This window comes from Lipophrys pholis (genome assembly GCF_963383615.2).
Source record: "Lipophrys pholis genome assembly, chromosome: 17".
In the NCBI taxonomy this organism is placed as follows: Eukaryota; Metazoa; Chordata; class Actinopteri; order Blenniiformes; family Blenniidae; genus Lipophrys; species Lipophrys pholis.
In genome coordinates, this window is record NC_137643.1 from 1,552,145 (window position 1) to 1,572,220 (window position 20,076).

The 20,076-nt window shown below is 43.3% G+C and overlaps 1 protein-coding gene across 1 annotated transcript in view; it reads left to right on the forward strand.

The window, feature by feature from the left end:
- epha10 (EPH receptor A10) overlaps window positions 1-20,076 on the forward strand; it is a gene marked incomplete at both ends in the record, with an annotated part of 179,559 nt that overhangs the window by 133,863 nt on the left and 25,620 nt on the right. The window contains 3 exons of the mRNA XM_080485678.1: window positions 8,024-8,148; window positions 11,001-11,283; window positions 12,223-12,331. Of these exons, the coding sequence (XP_080341804.1) occupies window positions 8,024-8,148; window positions 11,001-11,283; window positions 12,223-12,331 (517 nt within the window). The remainder of the gene's footprint in view (window positions 1-8,023; window positions 8,149-11,000; window positions 11,284-12,222; window positions 12,332-20,076) is intronic.

Consider the following 20,076-nt stretch of genomic DNA (forward strand, 5'->3'; position numbering starts at 1 on the left):
ACATCAATTTAACAAACGGTTGGGAATGTAGGATACTTAAGTCCTCTTATGATTTGAAGTTGTAAAAGAATCTTTTGTTTGTTGCTGGATTCTTAAATTATCAACTTGTATGCAGGTTTCTCCGGAATGAAAATGTCTTCTATTATTGACACCCAGTTTTTATGATCTGGCCCAAGCAGGTTTGGGGGTATGTCATGACTTAAAATGTGACCAAGAGCCGAGTGTGTACTCTCCCAGAAAGGCTGTATTTTTGCACAGGACCAGAATATGTGTGGTTTGTGGTTTGGTCACATCTGCCCGGATGATCCCTTAACAATGTTGTGGAGCTTTTTTTTTACTTGATTTGAAATTTGGGTGCAAAAAAGCATCAGATCTGAAAAGTGCTTCCATTGAATTGGAGTCGGTACAATAAAACATGACAGCATTACATTTATGAAGTCATTGAAACGTAAATGACATCACTAAAGTCGGCTCCACTGGGATTTTGGAACCCACAGATACGATAACTTGATAAAAGCCCAGGGGAACCAAATCAAAAGGGAGTAAGCGTTCCTGCTGCTCGGCTGTCAGTCATCTAAACCGCTGCACGATTCGTTTAACTCCAGGAAGAAGCCAGTGGTGCTGTGCCCGAAGGGATTGGCTTTGCTGCCTCCTCTTAACCCTTTGAACAAGAGCATTCCTGACAGACACCCTCTTCCCATCGCTCCTGGCTTTCCTCGACTCTTCATTACTGACTCGCTCACCGTTTTTAATACGCGTGGGCACATGGGGGTTTTACACGTGGTGGAGATTGCGAGAACAATGAAACCTCTTCCTGACAAGATGGATGTCATCTCACCAGAGGCACGAAACAGGCCTGCGGGGAAACGACGGATTCCCCCGAGAACGGAGACGGCGACCGAGCCGCGTCGGCGCCATGGGGAGATAAGAAGACGGAGACACTGCGAGAGAGGAACCGTGTGAGGGGAAAAAAGTTGGGAATGACTGCGAGATGTTGTGTCGCCCCTGGGGAGAGCAGCTCCTCCACCTGTCTCCTTTGATAACGGAACAGAGATGCCAGTTGCACCTCAGCGACTTCTGCACACGTGGATGCAGGAGCCTTCAGCAGCAGGTGCCATTCTGAGCCAGAGCCTATTCATAGGTGCACCTGCCACCGAGAGCTGCCACATTACCGTCAGTGTTTCTGCACTGGCAGCTCCAGGTAGTCCATCAATCCACCTTTTATACCACTTTGTTCAGTTGAGGGTTGGGAGGCGCTGGAGCTGTTCAGATAACTGGGCGAAGACGGGTTAAACCCTGGACGGTCCACCAGTGCGTCACACAGAGACATACAGCCAAACTCTCTCAAACACGCATTTTACCTCGCAGACACATTTTTTGGACTGAAAGTGGAGAAAACCTAGGCATGTACAGGAAGAACAAGCAAACACACACAATTCACAGACCTGGATTCAAACCGATGAAATTCTCCCTGTGACAACAAGTACGACAACAAACATGCAGCCCACGCTTCATCAGTCCAAGGCCGCGTGATAGTGAAAACGGAAACCTCCTGTTGTGATTTGAGTGTCCGTTTACACGACAACGGTGCCCGGAGCCACTGAAAACGCTTAAAATGCTCGTCTCCATTGAAACGGGGAAAACGCAACTTTTCTGAAAAGCTGCTACTGTGCATGCGCTCCACGGCCACAGTAACTAATTGTTCTGCACATGCTCAGTAGAAGGACAATCGGAACAATGTTTCTTCCATGGTGTCATGACTCCCGGTCCATATTCTCCTGGACGTGGTAGTTTTATAGTCGACAGTCGTCGGAATCACAATCCAACTTGGTCGTCTGTCCATGAGAATGTCTGCGTTCTCCCATTGTTAATATTTATAGCATATTGTTCTCTGCATGCATATGTGATGTGTGTGGCTGCATTACAAAGAGCACCAACTAGTGGCCCAACATGTTAACTACACCGCTTTCAGCATATCTGCCGTTTCCGTAGAAACTAACATTTTCAAACAACGTTCAAACGACATTGCCACGTGAATGGGAAACCTTTTCAGCGAAGCATTTTCTTTTGAAATATTGCATGAGTGGAACCTAAATAATAAATATGAATAATAAAGTAGGCCATGATGCCTTGGAGTTTTGGGTGGGTGAGGTTTTCCTTTCCCCTGATATAATGGTAAACACATTAAAAAGTGGGCTATAAAACAATCATTTCAATAAAACACCTTGTTGGAACAGAGCCTGTTGTAAGTATCATAGTGAGTCATCAGAGCTATGAAATAGGCTTTGGTGTGACAGTTATGGCACACTGCCTACAAACCGCATCATTTCAATTTTAATTAAAGACGTGGTTGTTAGTTAACATGCACATTCTGACACAATTGGCTATGAGAGAGTTCTTCCTGTAAATAAAGTATTTGGCTATGCCTCATGCGAATGTATTTGACATCTGAATAATCTCCAAAGTTTAAGAAAAGAATTCATTTTAGAGGTCTTCACAAGTCCTCTGTGTTGGTTTCCACAACTTTCAAAGTTATACCGCGTAGCAATGCTTGGTCTTTTTGACATGTATTGCCTTCTATTATATGCTCCATCATTTCTGGTAATGCCCACCTTTGTTGATGTAAAGCACTTTGAATTGCCTTGTTGCTGAAAGGTGCTATCCACACAAAGTTTCCTTGCCTTTCCCCATGCCTTATTTCTGTATCATTGCAGCGGTTCTTTAAAGTCCATTACGTGCAGCAGTGACTGGTATGTATACGACAAAGCTTTCATCTCAGATCACATCAGAGGCTGTATATCTTCGTGATGAGTGTGTCTGCCGTGTGATTTCGGCGGCATGATGAGGATTTGAAACCGTCTGCTGCGTTCTTCCATAGCAGAACTGGAGAGGCTTATTGCCCACAAGGCCATCACCTCCTCTATATTACTTGCGAAAATCATTGTGCAATTGTGTGTGTGTGTGTGTGTGTGTGTCTCTTTGTGTGTGTGTATATGTGTGGGTCTGAAAACCATTTTCAGATGGCAGGCATCGATTTCTTCCTCTGGAATACAGAGCCAAACCCAGCATTTCCTGCCATACAGACTTGTGTGCTGAAGTGGTGGATGTAGCATTGTCGCTTCCACTCGTCTCCAGAAACAGATGAATCTGTGTATGAAGTGAAAACGCTTCATATTGCAACTAGTGCACAATGGGTCTGTTTCAATTTATTTTATAAATTCAGGAATTTGTTGTTTTTTTATGGGCAAATTTAGAGTCTTGAATTACGGCCCTTTATACACAACAACATTTTTAAATGAAAACCCAAAGTCTTTGGAGCGTCTTGGGTGTCACAACAATGGTGCTCAGAGAAACTGATTACGCAACTTTTTGAAAACCGCTCCCAAGGGGGAACTTTTTGAAAATGCTTGGGCTCCGTCTTTGTGTAGACGGCAGAAAACGCTGCTACTGATAGATGGCTAGATAGATAAGCTGGATAGATGAAAATGAAATGAAATTCACCCCTCATCCACCGCGGTGCCAGTAAAATAAAAAAGGACATACAATGATAAGCAGAAACATTTCACTCACACATCACTATACATTAAACCCACCCAATGCATCAACACTGCCAGACTGTACAATCCTATAAGAATAAATATTTGTATCATATAAGAGGAAATAAGCACTTTTAAAAGTGGCTCAGTATTAGCAAAAGTGGCTCATTGTGCATTAATGAGAGTTACCACTCTGTGAAAAGAAATAATGTCCCTGAGTCAGTTGGTGCCTGATCTCAGCACCCTGAATCCAGTAGGTCAAACACCCGGTGTCCTGGGTGTGTGTGATCTCTCAGAATACTGCGAGCCCTCCTGAGACAGCGGGTTCTGAAGAGGTCCTCCAGGAAGGGGAGAGGGTGACCACTGATTTTCTGGGCAGTCTTAATGACCCTCTGAATTGCCTTCCTGTGGGCCACCATGCAGGCGGAGAACCACACAGAGTATGACAAGACTCTCTCAATGGAGCAGCGGTAGAAGACAGTCAACAGTTCCCTTTTTAAGTTGGAGCTAATCGGTTTTTTGGTCTTAGAGGTGTTTAGGACCAGGTTGTTGCCCTCACACCATGTCACCAGCATCGGCACCTCGTTTCTGTAAGCAGTCTCATCATTGTTGGAGATGAGCCCCACCACTTTGATGTCATCAGCCAATTTGACGACGGTGTTGTCTGGGTGGGTGCTGACACAGCCGTGAGTACAGACTACAAAGGAGGACTGAGCACACACCCCTGTGAGGACCCGGTGTACAGGCTGGGGGCTGTAGAGAGATGGGGACCTGTGCATGCACATCACGGCGGTAGAAAGTAGTTCAGTAGATGGACAATAAGAACAATGTGTCCGCCGTCGTGTCATGACTCCCAGTCCAGATTCTCCTGGGACTTGGGAGTTTTATAGTTGACAGTCACCGTAATGACAATCCAACTTGGTGTCCGTGTACTCCTATTGTTAATATTTAGAACGTATTGCTGCACGTGTGTCTGTGGCCACTAGTGGCCCAATTAAAAAAAAAAACTACATCTTTTACAATGTTTCTGCAGTTTCACTGTAAATGGACATCGTTTTCAAAAGGTTTCCATGTAATGGCGGAACTTTTCTGAAATGAAAATGCAAAGACGATGAATTTTGACTTGAAACGTTGTCGTGTAATTGGAGCCTGGCAGACATGAAAGTACGATAGTGGTCAATTAAAGACAAACAGTGGTGATTATAGGGTGCGCAGTGGTTAGCGCGCTCGCATCATAGATCAGATCTGTTGGAGTTTCAGCTTACGATCATTTTTGTTGGTCGGTTTACTCTCAGGTTAATTCAGTGTAAGTTGAGTGTGTGGTTGTCCCTCTGTGATGACTCGTCCAGGATATACAGTATCAGGAGGTGTCCTGCCTTCACTCATAGTCAGCTGGGATTGACTCCATAAGATAGATGGACTGGCTTCTGTTTCAGGGAGACATTTGGTTGACCAATGTGTCCCAAACTTTTTGCCCTGGAGACTCTCCAGGCCACCAAGACTGCATTAACCACAGTGGTAGATAATGTTGCAAACAATGTGTATAAAGTACGTACCGTCTGCAGTACTTCATGTGCCTGGCGGGTTTGTAAATCCTCACACTAGTTCGCTCACTCGCTCGTTTGTCTGATACACGAGCTCCAGCTCTCTCCTTGGCAGCTGCAGATGTGGAAAAACTACTTTAACCTTTGTACTGTGTTGTTTTTTTATTTTCATCCCTTTGTGTGTGTGTGTGTGTGTGTGTGTGTGTGTGTGTGTGTGTGTGTGTGTGTGTGTGTGTGTGTGTGTGTGTGTGTGTGTGTGTGTGTGTGTGTGTGTGTGTGTGTGTGTGTGTGTGTGTGTGTGTGTGTGTGTGTGTGTGTGTGTGTGTGTGTGTGTGTGTGTGTGTGTGTGTGTGTGTGTGTGTGTGTGTGTGTGTGTGTGTGTGTGTGTGCGCACACGTGTTCTTTGTGTGTCAGATTGAGCTGTGATGTAATCTGGAGTTTGGAGGCAGGCAGCAGTCTGATGCATAATTCAGCACACAAGGAAGGAAAGAATAGCAAACAATAGCCTGCAGAGCAGGTTGACACTGTGTTCTGGGTTTAGTATCTTTGGCTGAGTCTCTTTCAGTATTTAGGAGGCAGAAGCTTTGAGAAACACCGGAGTGTCTATTTAAGCCTCACTTTTACTCTTCATTATCTTACTAAGGAGCTTTTTCCTGAATGTTTAATGTTTGTCCAGTCATTTTCTTCCACACTCGGTCTATTTTCTTCCTTATTTCCACAGACTGTGGAACTAATTCCTTTATTTTCTATTAGCCCAGCCTGTTTCCTCTATACCATAATCTACATAATAAATGCCTGTACAGATTCATTCATCAATAAGAATAATTGCTCTGCTTGTGTTTATTTACCTTCTTGTGTTGTGTTCATTAGCATATTTCCCTTTCCTCCTCCTCCTCTGCATTTCTCCTTCTCCCTTACTGTGTACACGTCTACATGTTGTGCTTGATCCACATTGTGTGGAGATTATATTTGAAATAACTTCATAACTCAAATCTGTGTGTAAAAATGCCGCTAAATGATCATGATTAATGTTTCATGAACAATTTAGATGATTATGTTAAGTAGTTTTAAAACGTTTCCGTGCTTGCTTCTTATTTATGTCCTGGATCAAACTCTTTGCTGCTTGATCTTGTTCTAATAATCAAAATTAACTATAATTAATTAGAAAAAAAAAAACTCTTACTAAATTAGTGCTCATAGAAGCTTCACACTTGAAAGAGGAGGGTAAAACTATGAGGCTCCTGTTACACGACATTCTTCGAGTGAAAACGCAAAACATTTGTTTTGTTTTGAGGTTCGTTTCCATGACGACGGTTCTCGGCGTCATTGAACTTTTCAAGAACGGCTCCCAAGGTGGAACTCTTCGAAACAAACAGAAGCGCGGTACTGTTGCCATGGAAACAGATATTGTTTTCAAAACGTGGAAGCGTGAAACTTTTCCGAAATGAAAATGACGCGGTTTTTTTTTACTGGAAAGGTTATTGTGTAAACGGGGCCTCGGATCACAAGCAAACGGCAACTCGTGACGAAAGATGCAACGGCGGCTTCCCCAACAACTCCATTGCAGCTCCATGCTCTGACTGAGCGTCAACAAATGACAGCCTACACATCGTATGAGAATCAGCAAGCGCCACCCACTTCTGCTTAAGTGCTAATTATGCCATGTTTAATGAAGTAGCAAAATAGGTTGTCACTCAAAAACACTAAGAAAATAATAGGGGGGCAGTTTTCTCACTGGTGAGGCCTTTTGTTTGGGAGGAGTGGTGCTATCAAGGCTATTAGTGCTGGGCTTCCTGGCATAGGAGGATTCAGGGCATTTCTTCTTCTGTGTACAGGGTGACAATTATTCCCAACATTCACTTGCACACTTGTCATCTGGTTTTTTTTTTTTTTTTTCAATCAAACCATTTTCACTTCTCCCTTGGATGTGGATTTACTGTTGCTCCTTTCTCTCTCCACTCATCGCTGTTCCCTTCTTAAAAAAAACGACCCGTTAGTGAGTACGATCTGCATCCCCTTTGGTCCTCCTCTCACACAGGAGGATTTTACATCCATTTTAAGCAGCGAATCAAATCAAATGAAAGCCGTTTGATGTGTCTGTGTCATGTTGCCGCTCACTGTCCACCTCCATCTGTCTGTTTGTTCATGTCTCTCTTTCTTTTTCCTACCAAGACTTGGTGGACTTCTTTGTATTCCGTGAGGAAAATGGGTGTGTCTGGCAGGGTGTGCATGTGTTTAACTGTGCAGTACAGAGTTATTTTGTTTAACGTGTCATGTCAACGGGCCCTGAGAGGGAAGAGATGTTCGTCTGGGTGAATTTCAGCGCAGCAGCTCTCCTGGACAGGAGTCAGAAAAAGTTCAGTTTAATTGAGAGACTTGGAAGAGGAAATTGAGAGTTCAGATTAAGAGCGTCTCCATCCGTCCGTCCCATGTCGATACGGACACGTCAGTCAATCCACATCAGCATTGATCTATTGAGGAGCCCCGGTGAACAGGCAGGCCAGGAATTGTACGCCCGGGGATTTTCAGTATGATGAAGTTATCCATTCAGAGGTGTTGCAGCCTGAATAATTAATCTGTTGCCTCTCACTCACCTATTTCTGTCCTCGTGTGCTTGGCTCCTCTTCTTGCACTCTCTCATGTGTCCTTTTATGCACACAATCCACATTCCTCCGCGCTTACCTTGGATCCAACAATGCATCATGGGTATACTCTATTTCCAACACATCATTCTTTATTTCTCTGTGTTTGAGAATTCTGTTTCACCCCCTCGACCTTCGTGGTCAAAGTTTGTGCAAAAATTGGAAATACACAAGTGTTAAGACTCTTTCTGATGTCCTTCACAAACTTCCTTAAGCTATTCTATCTATAATGAATGAGGGAGGAGACCCCCCAAACTGAGGTTTCTGGTCTTTTCTCTCCCCTCCACCTCTTCCTCTGTAGCACCGTCTCTGATCAGTGAGCTGCGAGCGGAGAAGATCGAGCAGAAGAGCATCACCTTGGTGTGGAGGGAGCCGTCTTACCCCAACAGCAGCCGCACTGAATATGAAGTCAAATACTACGAGAAGGTAAAGCCAGCCATTTGTGTTGTTGCTGTTTTTAATCTTGTTTTTACCTCTACTAATCCTTCTCGATTATTTAATAAACTCTTTAATTGAGTTAACTGTTAAGAAATGTGTGTTTTCTATGTTTCTGTTGTTTGGCCAACTGGTGGCCCGCGGGTCACTTGAGGTCCGTGCCTAATATCTTCCTAATCATTTCCAAAAACGCTGACAAATTGAAGGAATTTGAACTGGGGATAAACTCTTACCTCTTTTTTATAGAACTAGTACGAGTACTCACCTTTCACTACTTGCTGATACCATAGTTATATGCATATGCAAATAATATGCAAAGGTAATGCGTTGCTGCAAACCACCTCCCCACATCCTACATGGACTCTGTTTTACATGAAAGCAGAACAGACAATTATCAAGCTTTATTACTTAACAGGCGGATCCAATATCTCAACAAATACGCTTCAAATTCAGCCCGTAGTCAATATAAGTGTGTAGCGTTAGTCCAAAAGTAGGTTTAAAATAATCTAATTATTGTGTATTTTAGAAAAACAGTCATTCAATTTGAAAGTGACAAATTACATTTAAGACATTTTTAATCTGTTAATCGTCAAACATTGTTCATTTTTGACCTGAAGCGGTCTGAGATCAAATCAGTGTGTCGAACAAAAAGAGCTTTCCAGAGGCCGTTCATGTATCAACCAGACTTTATACGACTGCTACATTTATTTAGCTTTTATGGATTACCTCTGTAATTTCATCGGCCTTATCGCGCTCATTTAGCGCAGCACTTAGTCAGATTGTGGCCGCCCCGTCGACAGTCGTAGTCCTCACAGTAAATCTGTCATGCACGTAAACCACAGCTGTCACACTTACGCTTCTCCGTCTTCACACATGCCGTGTTTTTTCCGGCGCTGCCAGGTCTTTGTGTTTCACTGTGTCACACTCACACCCATTTTCACATCTTCTTCTCTTCTCTCTACGCTTCAACATATTTAATAAAGCCCCCGTTTCTAGCGGCGTTGCTCCGGGATGAGATGCAGAAGAGGGTCGATTGAGGAAAGATGAAGAAAAAAAAGGGGGGGGGGGGGGGGGGAGAAAAAAGGAGGTAGAAAGGGTGTTTTGGTTCAGATGGAAAGATGCTTGTAAAAAATACTTTGCTGGACTAAATGAGCAAAACGTGTGAATACAAAGACGATGAGAAATAAATGGATAACTGAGAGTGAGACTGTAAAATAAAAAGGCAATCCCACTGCAGAGTGCCTGAAAGTAAAACCTATTGCTTTCTTTAGTCACTGTGGAGTCTCTTTTTTCCCCTTTTCTTTTTATCACCGTATTGATTTAGGGAACAGTTTCACTCTAATCCGTAGTGTTCTTAAACCACGTGTTCCTTTTATTCACTGGGAAAACATCTGAACTGTTTAATCTGGTTGGATGAAAAAAGAAATGTGTTCAATCTGAATCATAATAAATAACACGTTGTTGACACCGGTAATGATTAACATTCTTCATGACTCACGATGAAGAATTCAGTTTATTCATGACCTGACGCTAGAACCTGTCAGATCTGTTGGTGGTGTTGTTTTTCTCCCTGAAATCTACTGAGGTCGACTCCATATTTTCTATTTCATTTCTCCTGGACTCGTCCTGTTTTCTCGATTACATAAAATCCCCTTGTTTAACTGTGCCTGGCTCATCCATCTGATTTACTTTCCGTTGCACCGTAAAGCCAAATGAATTAATTGAACTGAAGTAGCAGTTGAGAGACTGACAGGCTGAACTAACAGTCTTTGGGTTTCCGGGACTGTCAAAATACTTCATCAAAATTGTCTTATTTCTTAGACAGTTGCTTAAGTGGTAAACGTGTAGTCACTTCGGCCCCTGTTTGCACAACGTCATTACTGGCAGAGGAACTATTTACTACGACTGTGGTGCCCGTGTGCAGTCGCAGGGTTTCAGGAAAGTTGCATTCTCTCCGTTTCCACGGAGACGGAGTTGGAATATTTTCAAAAAGTTGCACTTTCCGTTGTGTAAACAGACGCCAAAACACAACAACGGTTTGCGGTCTGTCTCCGCTCTGTGAAGCGCGACATGTTATGGACACACAGAGTGAAAACAAGGGACGGATTCAAGTCAACAGGCAAAATCAATCATGATCACCCAGGTGGAGTCATTGTATGTGTTACCTATTGGCAGGAAGACGAATATAAGACGAGCTTCGAGCCTTGACTCAGATAAATGTGACGTTTAGTTGAAAATAAAAATCGGTTTCTCGTGCAGAATTTTTTTCTCAGGAAACAAAATGAAGTCAAAAATGCAAAGTTACAGAACTTTATTAAAAGACGTTCATGATCAAAATAAAGTAAAAAAAAAACAAACAAAAAATCCGGTCAGTCTTAACCTAATCAGGGACACAGAATTCATTTCACACACTTGGGCTTCATGAAGTTCAGGTTTGGTGAAGACATCATTACAGTTTTCTCAGGAGGAGGTGTTTTTGCAATGCCATGGATTTTTTTCACACCTTGAATATTTTCAGGGTTCGGAAAAAGATTTTTTTTCTGATCTTCGATTACTAATGGCTTTTTTATGATGCTATTCTTATATGTACAAAACATGTTGCTTCCTTTCACATCGTGGAGTAATACTTTTTTATTATGGAGTGAGAGTTAAATAAGAGTGTGACTTCCCACCTTGGCCTGCCAATCTGACACTCTGAAGCTCTCAGTGAGTGAAACAATAACTACAAACCCTCGCATTTGTCTTCTCGCAAGTCGTCTCGCAAATGGATTCCACCTACTCGTCTCACTCCTCCTCCCGCTCCCCTCGTTCTTTGTTTCTCACTTCAGTTTCTGTCTCCGCAGGAACAAAAGGATCAGAGTTATTCCACTGTGAAGACTGCTGCCACGCGGATTAGTGTCAACAACCTTAAACCTGGCACCACATACGTCTTCCTCATCCGCCCCTTCTCAACGCCGGCCCCCTCCTCGTCCTTGTCTTCCTCGCCTCTCTCATCCTCCTCCTCTGCTTCGTCCTCCTCCTCCACTCCATCCTCCTCCTCTTCTTCCTCCTCCTCTTCCTCTTCCTCGCCACCCATCGACTACGGGGCGTACAGCGCCCCCCTGGAGCTGCAGACACTTGGCGAATGTGAGTAGCCGTTTCACGCCTCCTCTCCCCCTTCCTCCTCCTCACTTACACTCCGGTCCCTCCTCTTAGCGCCGCCGGGCAGGCTGGGATGGGCCGCTCGTGCAGGCGCCTGGCCAGCCCGCACATGGAGGCGTGCCGCTAGTGCGACAGAGATAGGGAGGGACGGGGACGTGACTGTTTCTGAGATTACGTGAGAAGATTGGCGATTTGGCCAGAAAGCTGTGAAACGCTTCTTCTTTGTGCAAGTTGATATCTGGTCCTCTGAGCCACCGTGTATTTCATGGCAGGTTCACCCCTCAAATGTTGTGTGAGTCTCCAGTCGCCTGGTAGAACACACCGGAGCATCATTTTAACAAATATTGAAAGTGTCAGTGCTTTTTAACAGGTAAATAAATCAGTTTAGCCTTGATGAACCAACCCCCATAGCATGTTTTCTCCTGAACTGCTCAATCAGCCATAACATTCATGTGTCAGGCTGCTTTTGGGGGGATCAGAGCACGGACCACCAACATGTTAGCAGCAGATTCTTTAGTTCCTGGAATTTTTCAGGTATGACTTCCAAGGGAAGATGTTCATCAGGAAACTTTGGCTGCCAATGGAGACCCAATGGACGCCGCTACAATGAGCCCTTGTTCACCAATGAACCTGGTCTAACAGAAAACCTTTCCTCCACCACCTTGATAGACGCTGATTACTGCAGACGAGGAACACACCACTAGAGCACAGTGTGTGTACCATACACACAGAGTGTGTATGGTACACGCTCTGTATACTGAATGTTTTTGACTCTCCATATATTGTATATTGTATGTAGAGTGTGAAGGACTCCTAACATGTCTACTGCACAAATGTTCTTGTAAGTAATTGCCTGAATGTTAATTGATCTGTTACTTGTTACGCTTTGTTCCCCGTGTGTGACGAATGCCTTGTTATTCCCAGTGGCCCTGGCATCCAGCGAGCAGAGTCCGGTGGTGATCATTGTTGTGGTGTCTGTGGCCGCCCTCATCATGCTGCTCTCAATGGGAATTGGACTGCTCATCTGGAGGAGGTAGATATGAGCACACGGGCAAAACACGCAGACACTAGAGTAATCCATTATCCTCTTCCTATGGCTCATTCTGCTATTCTCTCATTCTAACGCCCCGTGTAACATGAGCACACACTTCCACGCTCATGTGTACAAACACTTCATACACACCATAGTCTTAATGACGTATTAAATCAACTGTCACAGGCTACTCCATCGTAATCCAGATTATAGTAATCCATCGATAAGAGGCGATCCTCTGTTGAAAGGAGTGTGTGAGAATGGATGTGACTACACAATCTCCAGTCACGATAATATGCAGCATGAAGACGGCAGTGTGATAATGGTGCCGTCTGCACCGAGAGGAAAATGTTGGCAGGGTCAAAACCTTCTTTGATCTTTTTTCTTTTTTTGGGGGGGGGGGGGGTCTTTGTTTCTTTGCTGTCTAATTAGTTTCCACACAGTGAAGAGAGGAATGTTAAAACAACAAAGAGATGAGAGGTTAAAGTGGTGTCACTTGTGGAACAGCTGACACGCGGTTCACAAAAACTAATATATTTGTTTTATCTTTTCTGCATGTGCACAAACCAAGGATGGTTTTCCTCCCCTCCGTTCCTATTGCTATCAGTATAGTGTTCATTATTTAGTTTTTGGTTTTCTTCAGAGAGTGGTATGTCACTAAACAATTGAACATCTATCTGCTTGCAAGTCATCACCTGAAATATAAATGCAGTGAATGTACAATGAATGTTTTAATCATCTACAAGGTTGCTTAACTCGTCTGAGCTGTGGAACCATCAAACTGCGGTCTCACAGTTTTAAGGAAGCTTGGTGAGAAGTTAGAGGAATGCCCTCTAACTAAACCAGCACTGCTTGTCAACACTTTTGAAAATGGAGACCAGGTAGCATGTCGGAGATAAAAGGTGATTATTAAGGCCCTCTTTTCAAGTGGAAATGCAAAGCTTTCGTTGCGTTTGGGGGGGTCCGTTTACACGACAACAACGGTGCTCAGAGTCAGTGAGAATGCAACCGGCTCCATCGGTGGAACTTTTGGAAAGCGCTCCGTTTTCGCCATGGCAACTTTTCTGAAGCACCTCTACTGCCGTAGTGAACAGTTCTCTCCGATTAATCTTAATTAAGATGTTTATTCAGTCAGCGGAGAATTTCGAGGACACCCATGGACACGACTGCTGTGTTTTAAAGCAAAGTGACTCACAGGTGATGACTGCGGTGACCTGATTCGGCATGATTACATCCCATCCTCCTATTCAGAACAGTAGTCGAGTGCAGTCAGCATTTCAGATTTGGTTCCTTAAATTCATGGGTTCCAGTGACTTATAACTGACGTGCCATATTTTCCCAAATCAACGTGCATAACTAAATATTTGAAGCATTCAGCTCATCAACAGAGGTTATTAGTCAGAATAAGATATATCGATTGTAAAAACAGATTAATATTCCTCCCCATACTTTCTTGTAATTTTGGAAAGAAATAACAGTCAATGATTATTGAGCAGTAGAACGTAGTGAGGTATATCACTGATCCAAGACAATACTGATACTGATGCAACAGTGGGCCGCACTGGTACAATGATGCCAATAGTTATCATTATTTATTATTATGAATGAATGAATTTAAACTTTTTCTTTGTTGTGCTACAGAGTATATGTCATAAAAATGCTTACATTTTTCCAAAACAAATAATTACTACCCAGTAATAATAATAATTTTACCCTGTAAAAATGACATTAATCTCAACATAAAGCCAACTTTAATTAAACCTTCTGATGCAAAATACAGTGAGATGTTGCATTCTGGGTGTTTTTATAAAATCCCCCTGACTTTGAGGCTAGTTTGATAACAACAAGGTCGCTGGCTTTCAAGGCAGCGTCACCGATTTCTCAGCTCAGGTCTCTCAGTGGTGTTGTCGATACTCTTAAGAAATCTGTTACAACATTTTTTTTTACAATCTTCTTGGTGTTTTGGAGCCTCTTGCTACCCGGTTTTGGCCCACGGGCCTTATGTTTCACACTCCTAAGCTCATGTAACGGGTAACACAAGTTATCATTTCTTCTTTGTCTCAGTAAAACATGACTGTTGGTGGTCAGCCGTCATCTAAAGGCATCTCAGTCCAATCTACATTTAAGGTCGTGTAAGCATCACTAACCGCACATCAACTAAGAGGTAGTTACACTAACCTGCAGCAAAACAAGACCCAAATAGTATGATGAGCTTGAACTTGGATGAGTGAACATAAGTGAGCATGCCAGAGCGTGAGAGATTGCAACACTGCGCTCGTACTTTGTGTGTGACAACTCCTAATAGGGAAGCTCAAAATGTACATTCCTGTTTTTGGAGGTCGCAGGTGGTTAGTCGACTTTGTTGCTCGTTTCCCAGAGACAGCAGTGACGTTGTTGCAGCGCTATGTCGCAAATCAGTGCAGGCAGTGATCCAGCAAAATATGATAGACACTGCAGACAAACATAACACTCCATAACAAAACCTGCCAAGCTCAAACCCCCTCGACTGTTTAGCAGTAAACAGGTTCCTGATGTGAAAGCTGAATCATTATTGTATTTCATATCATATATTTACATGTTTTATTCAGCAAAGCTGATAAATTGAGGGGAGTACATTTTAGCTTAGTGCTCCAACTGCATGCCACATCTCTCCCATTTCACTTGACAGGTGATGTCTGACCAGGGGGATTTATATTTTTTATTTATTTTTATACAGAGGCAATTGTTTGTTGTGCATCCTCCCCCCGCGACACACACACACACACACACACACACAAATGGATAGCTTCACGGATGCTGCATCTCGGTCTGATAAGCTGAAGCAGGCCATTAAAGCACAGGGTCACCTGACATATCTGTCTGAGGAGGACGTGGAGTTAAAGACACGGCCAATTCTCAAGATCCACGCAAAGCTGCACAATGATGAAGTCAGCCAGGTGTAGAAATGGGATCTATTCGTTCACGGCAGCGCCATACGGCCGTGGTGTGCATGCACAGTAGCAGCATTTCCGCCGTCTACATGGAGGCAGAGCCGGAGCATTTTTGAAAAGTTCCACCTTGGGAGCTGTTTCCAAAAAGTAGCATTTTCAGTGGCTACGATGCCTCATTAAACACAATGGAAGTTTAGCCTTTTCTCCTGTAAATGGACCCACAGGCTGCTGATTTCAGACCCTGTCCACACGACAACGCCATCGTTTTTGACCAATCATCCACAGGCGCAGCGTTTTAGGAGCCTGAAAACAGGTTTTGTTGAAAACGGGTTCCACAGTGGAGACATTTGAAAACGCCACTTCGGCATTGATGTGTGGATGTGCAAGACGCACATTTGCTGAAAATGATGATGTCATCACCCCACCTCTTGACCTGATAACCCCGCGACCCGATAACCCTGTGACCCTCTCCGCGACATCACTTAAAAACAATACCAATGGTGAACTACCTGCGGCCTGGTCGAGCTGCAGAAGCCACTGATGCTATTGGGTTTATTAAGGCCAGATATTATATTTGTCGATTTCTCTATTTGTGCATGCGCCATGTCTTCGTCTCCATTTTTGGTGTGTTTCCATGGCAGTGTTACAGTACCACCTATAGGCCTGGCATATGTACTGCATCATTTTGAATATTTTTCATGGTGTCATATAGACGCAGGTGCCTTCCGTGTGGATGGAAAACTTTTTCGTAAGGACGGGGAGAATGAAGGATTTGGCTCGAGCAGACAGGACCTCCGTCTGTAGATGGGGATGTGAATACATCCAACCTCGAACTGTAGAAACACATTATCATGCACACGAGTATTTCAATGATGAAAGGCCGATCATCTCCACAATGAGCAATACTGCTTATCATTTTTTCTCCTTTATTTGCATCAGTGCATTCATTGCGAGTGGTCCCCATTGTTCACAGCCACTGGACCATTAACTGGCCCTCCATGTTTTGGATGGAGACAAAGACGAAATGGTTTGACGCCTCAATTACCATGCCTGTGTTTGCAAAGACGGCCGGTTCCCAGCTCTGGCTGGAGGGTCTCCGTTACATCGATCCGCCTGCTCACACACACATGCAAATGAGTGCCACAGCACACACAAAGACACACTCGTGAGGGCGTTGGGCGCAGCCACTGGAGCGCAGTGAAGCCACGCAGATATACAGTATGTATGACTGCTTGTAAAGCCCTCAAACTATCTTACTGGAGAGCAAACGCAGTGGACTTTTGTTCACTGCCATTCTTGACCTATTCCTCCCAAGATGATACTGCTTTGTCTGACATTCTGAACACTCTTGATTTTTCAAAATTCTTCTCCTCTTCATGAGTCATTTCTTCCACACATGCTTAGTGAATAGGGAAACAATAGTCTGAAGGGGTGTCTTCTTTTTTTGTTTTACACATTTTCAGGAAACAAAGAAGCAAAAAATTTATAATAATAATTAATAATAATCTGCATTCCCATTTTCTGGACATCTTCAGTAAACACATATTGGGATAACAGTGATGCTACAAACCAGTATCAATGCGTCTTTCAATCAAATTCAAATGGGCCATTTAAATCAACCACAATTTATATATCCAGCTAGAACCACATAGTTTGGAATACGATAACTTATAGATATGTTAAATAAAGAACCTCGACAGCAGGGGTATCAAACATAAAGCCTGTGGGTCAAAACCGGCCTGCAACGGGCTCCAATCCGACCAAACCACCAAGCAAATTGTAAAAGGTTCAAAGAAAAACATTTTGATTTCCTCAGAGTAGCGACACGACACGACACGACACGACACGACACGACACGACACGACACGACACGACACTGAGACCCGAGCTGAGATGTCGGTGATGCTGCCATGAAATTTAACTACCTTGTTGCTCTGAAACTTGCCTCAAGGCCATGATGTCAGGGTGAGTTTGTAAAAACATGCATGAAACATGTTTTGCACCAGATGTTTTCATTAAAACTTAAAAATAGTTTTCAGGTGAAAACACTAAACGTGTTTTCAGGTGAAAACACTAAACGTTTGCTGAGTTTTTGCGTTTCCGTTTACATGACGACAGTACTCAAACGGACTGAAAATACACATTTTTGACAGCATGTGTAGTTTCATTACAAAAACAACCAACAGCGCCAACTCGTGGCCTGGCATGCTAACTACATTGTTTCTGGCATTTCTTAAACGTGTAAACGGGGTCCCACTCTCAGCATCACATATACTGAAAAAAATATAACGCAAAGGAATCTGAGATTAAAACGTCTTTTAGAAAGAAATTTAGGGCTTTAAAAGATGAGTGGAAAATACTGGAGCAAAAAAATAAATAAAATTTGTGATTAGTTGGTGTTTTCTTCTCTTTGAAACCTCATTTCAGGGCTGTATCGTATCACTTCCACACATGCTGTCACACACATGCACACACACAGAGAATCCATTGGTGCCTGACAGCGTTTGATGGAGCCACAGTTCCAGGGCATTGCCCAAACATTCTCCAGGAAGCCCAGGCTTGACTGGTCAGGACAGGGATTGTTTACTCCTCACTGTGTGTGTGTGTGTGTGTGTGTGTGTGTGTGTGTGTGTGTGTGTGTGTGTGTGTGTGTGTGTGTGTGTGTGTGTGTGTGTGTGTGTGTGTGTGTGTGTGTGTGTGTGTGTGTGTGTGTGTGTGTGTGTGTGTGTGTGTGTGTGTGTGTGTGTGTGTGTGTGTGTGTGTGTGTGTGTGTGTGTGTGTGTGTGAGAGCATTTTTGGTGAGTGAGTCACGAGTTATCGGGGAGCAGGAGATGAGGATGAGATCAAGAAGAAAGGAAGAAGCAGGAAATTAAAGCTGAGGGTCATTTCATCGGAGCGGTGACACTTTGTGACACCGTGACAAAAAGTGGGAACCGAAGGGGGAAAATTGAGATGCAGGGGAGAGATGGCGCTAAGCCGGGAGAAAAGGTCTCCAGCTCAGCAGTACAGTCGACCGGGTATCTTCAACAGATCAGTGCTTTCATGTCTGAGAGGAAACCAGCTGCCACAGACGTCTGTTTTAAATGTAAAAGTTGCCATTCGGCGTCAACTTTGAAAATGTCTCATTTGTTATTCAAATGGAGCGCTCCTTTTGTGAGCTGTGACCCGGAAATGAACCCTAAAAGAATGACGTCTTCATCTTTTGTATGAGGAAAGTCTTTGGTCCGGCCCAGGGGGAGGGAGGTGTAGAGCAGAGACCAGGTATCATGTAGCTGAAGGGATTTCAAAGCCTCCTTCACGGAGCTTCACCGTGCGGTCGCATCCCAACTCTCGTGCCAAGTATTGATTTCTGCTTTAAAGCGAGCCTTTCTCCACATCACAACATATTTTTGTTAACCTCTTGGTGCCCAAGAAAAAAGGATCGTTCTTCTTGTCCTTTTTATTTTGTCATTCTCGTACAGTCAAAAAACTGTTATTTTCTGATTTAAATTAGTCTCCATTGTATTTTTAATAAATTCACTTCAAATAAGTGTGCGTGTGTGTGTGTGTGTGTGTGTGTGTGTGTGTGTGTGTGTGTGTGTGGACATTTACAATAATGATGTTTTGGTGATTAAATGCAGCAAATACACGACAGCTATGAAGAATATTTAAAGTTTTTAAAGTGCAATATGTCATATTTGTCAGAATCACACAACTTTGTGAAAAGAAACCGTCAAAACGCCAAAGCAGGGAGCTTTGCAACAAATTGAGGCTCGTCAACCGATCACACCCCCGAGTTTCTCTTCAAAATAACACCCATCATATACTTGAACATATATTTTTAGGACCTGCAGCCTCATTGACTCCTGTATTCTGCAGTGTTTACCGTAGTTCTCTCTCTCTAATCCTTTAAGCTACTCTACTTATTCCTACTCCGGGGCCTTGTTTCATTTACACAACTACCATTCAAGTCAAAACGCAATGCTTTTTGGGTTGTTCCTTCGGAAAAGTTTCACATTTACACAGCAACTTTTTGAAAACACTGTCCATTTCTACTGAAAGCAGAACTGCGAAAGACGATGTAGTTTTCACGTTGAGCCACTAGTTGGTGCTGCTCTTTGTTTTTGTAATGAAACAACACACACACAGCAGGGACCAATGAGCTCTAAACATTAACACTGGGGAACACGGACCTTGTAGTGGACAGACGACCAGGTTGAATTGTTATTACGGTGACTGTCAAAATAAAACTACCAAGTCCCAGGAGAATCTGGACTGGGAGTCATGACACTCTGGAGGAAACCTTGTTCTGATGGTTCATCTACTGAGCATGTGCAGAAGAACTCTTTACTGCGACGTGCCCAGTAGCACCGTCTCCGCCAACTACAGAGTCGGGACATTTTCAAAAAGCTGCATTTTCAGTGGCTTCCAGCATCGTTGTCATGGAAACGGACCCCAGAAACGCTATAAAAGTTTTGTGTTTCCATTTGAAAATGTTGTGTAAATGGGGCTTTTTTTATATATGTGTATTTGTTATTTAGCATTTTCTAAACTAATCCCAGTATGATAAACAATTTGTCACAGATAAAAACTTGAGGTGGTGTCATAACATGTCTTATATATTTCTGCCATATGAATCTCTACCGTCTTACTTTTCTGCTTAACTTTACCCGACAGCTCTGAATCTCCTTCTACTGTTATTGACATTATTTTCATACCTGTGCTTTATACAGCCGAATGAGTAAATTAGATGAATTTCCAGCCACCATCTCCTATTTATTTAACTTCTCTCTTGCGGTTTCTTCTACTTGTGGGATGTGGACGTGACATGTTCTT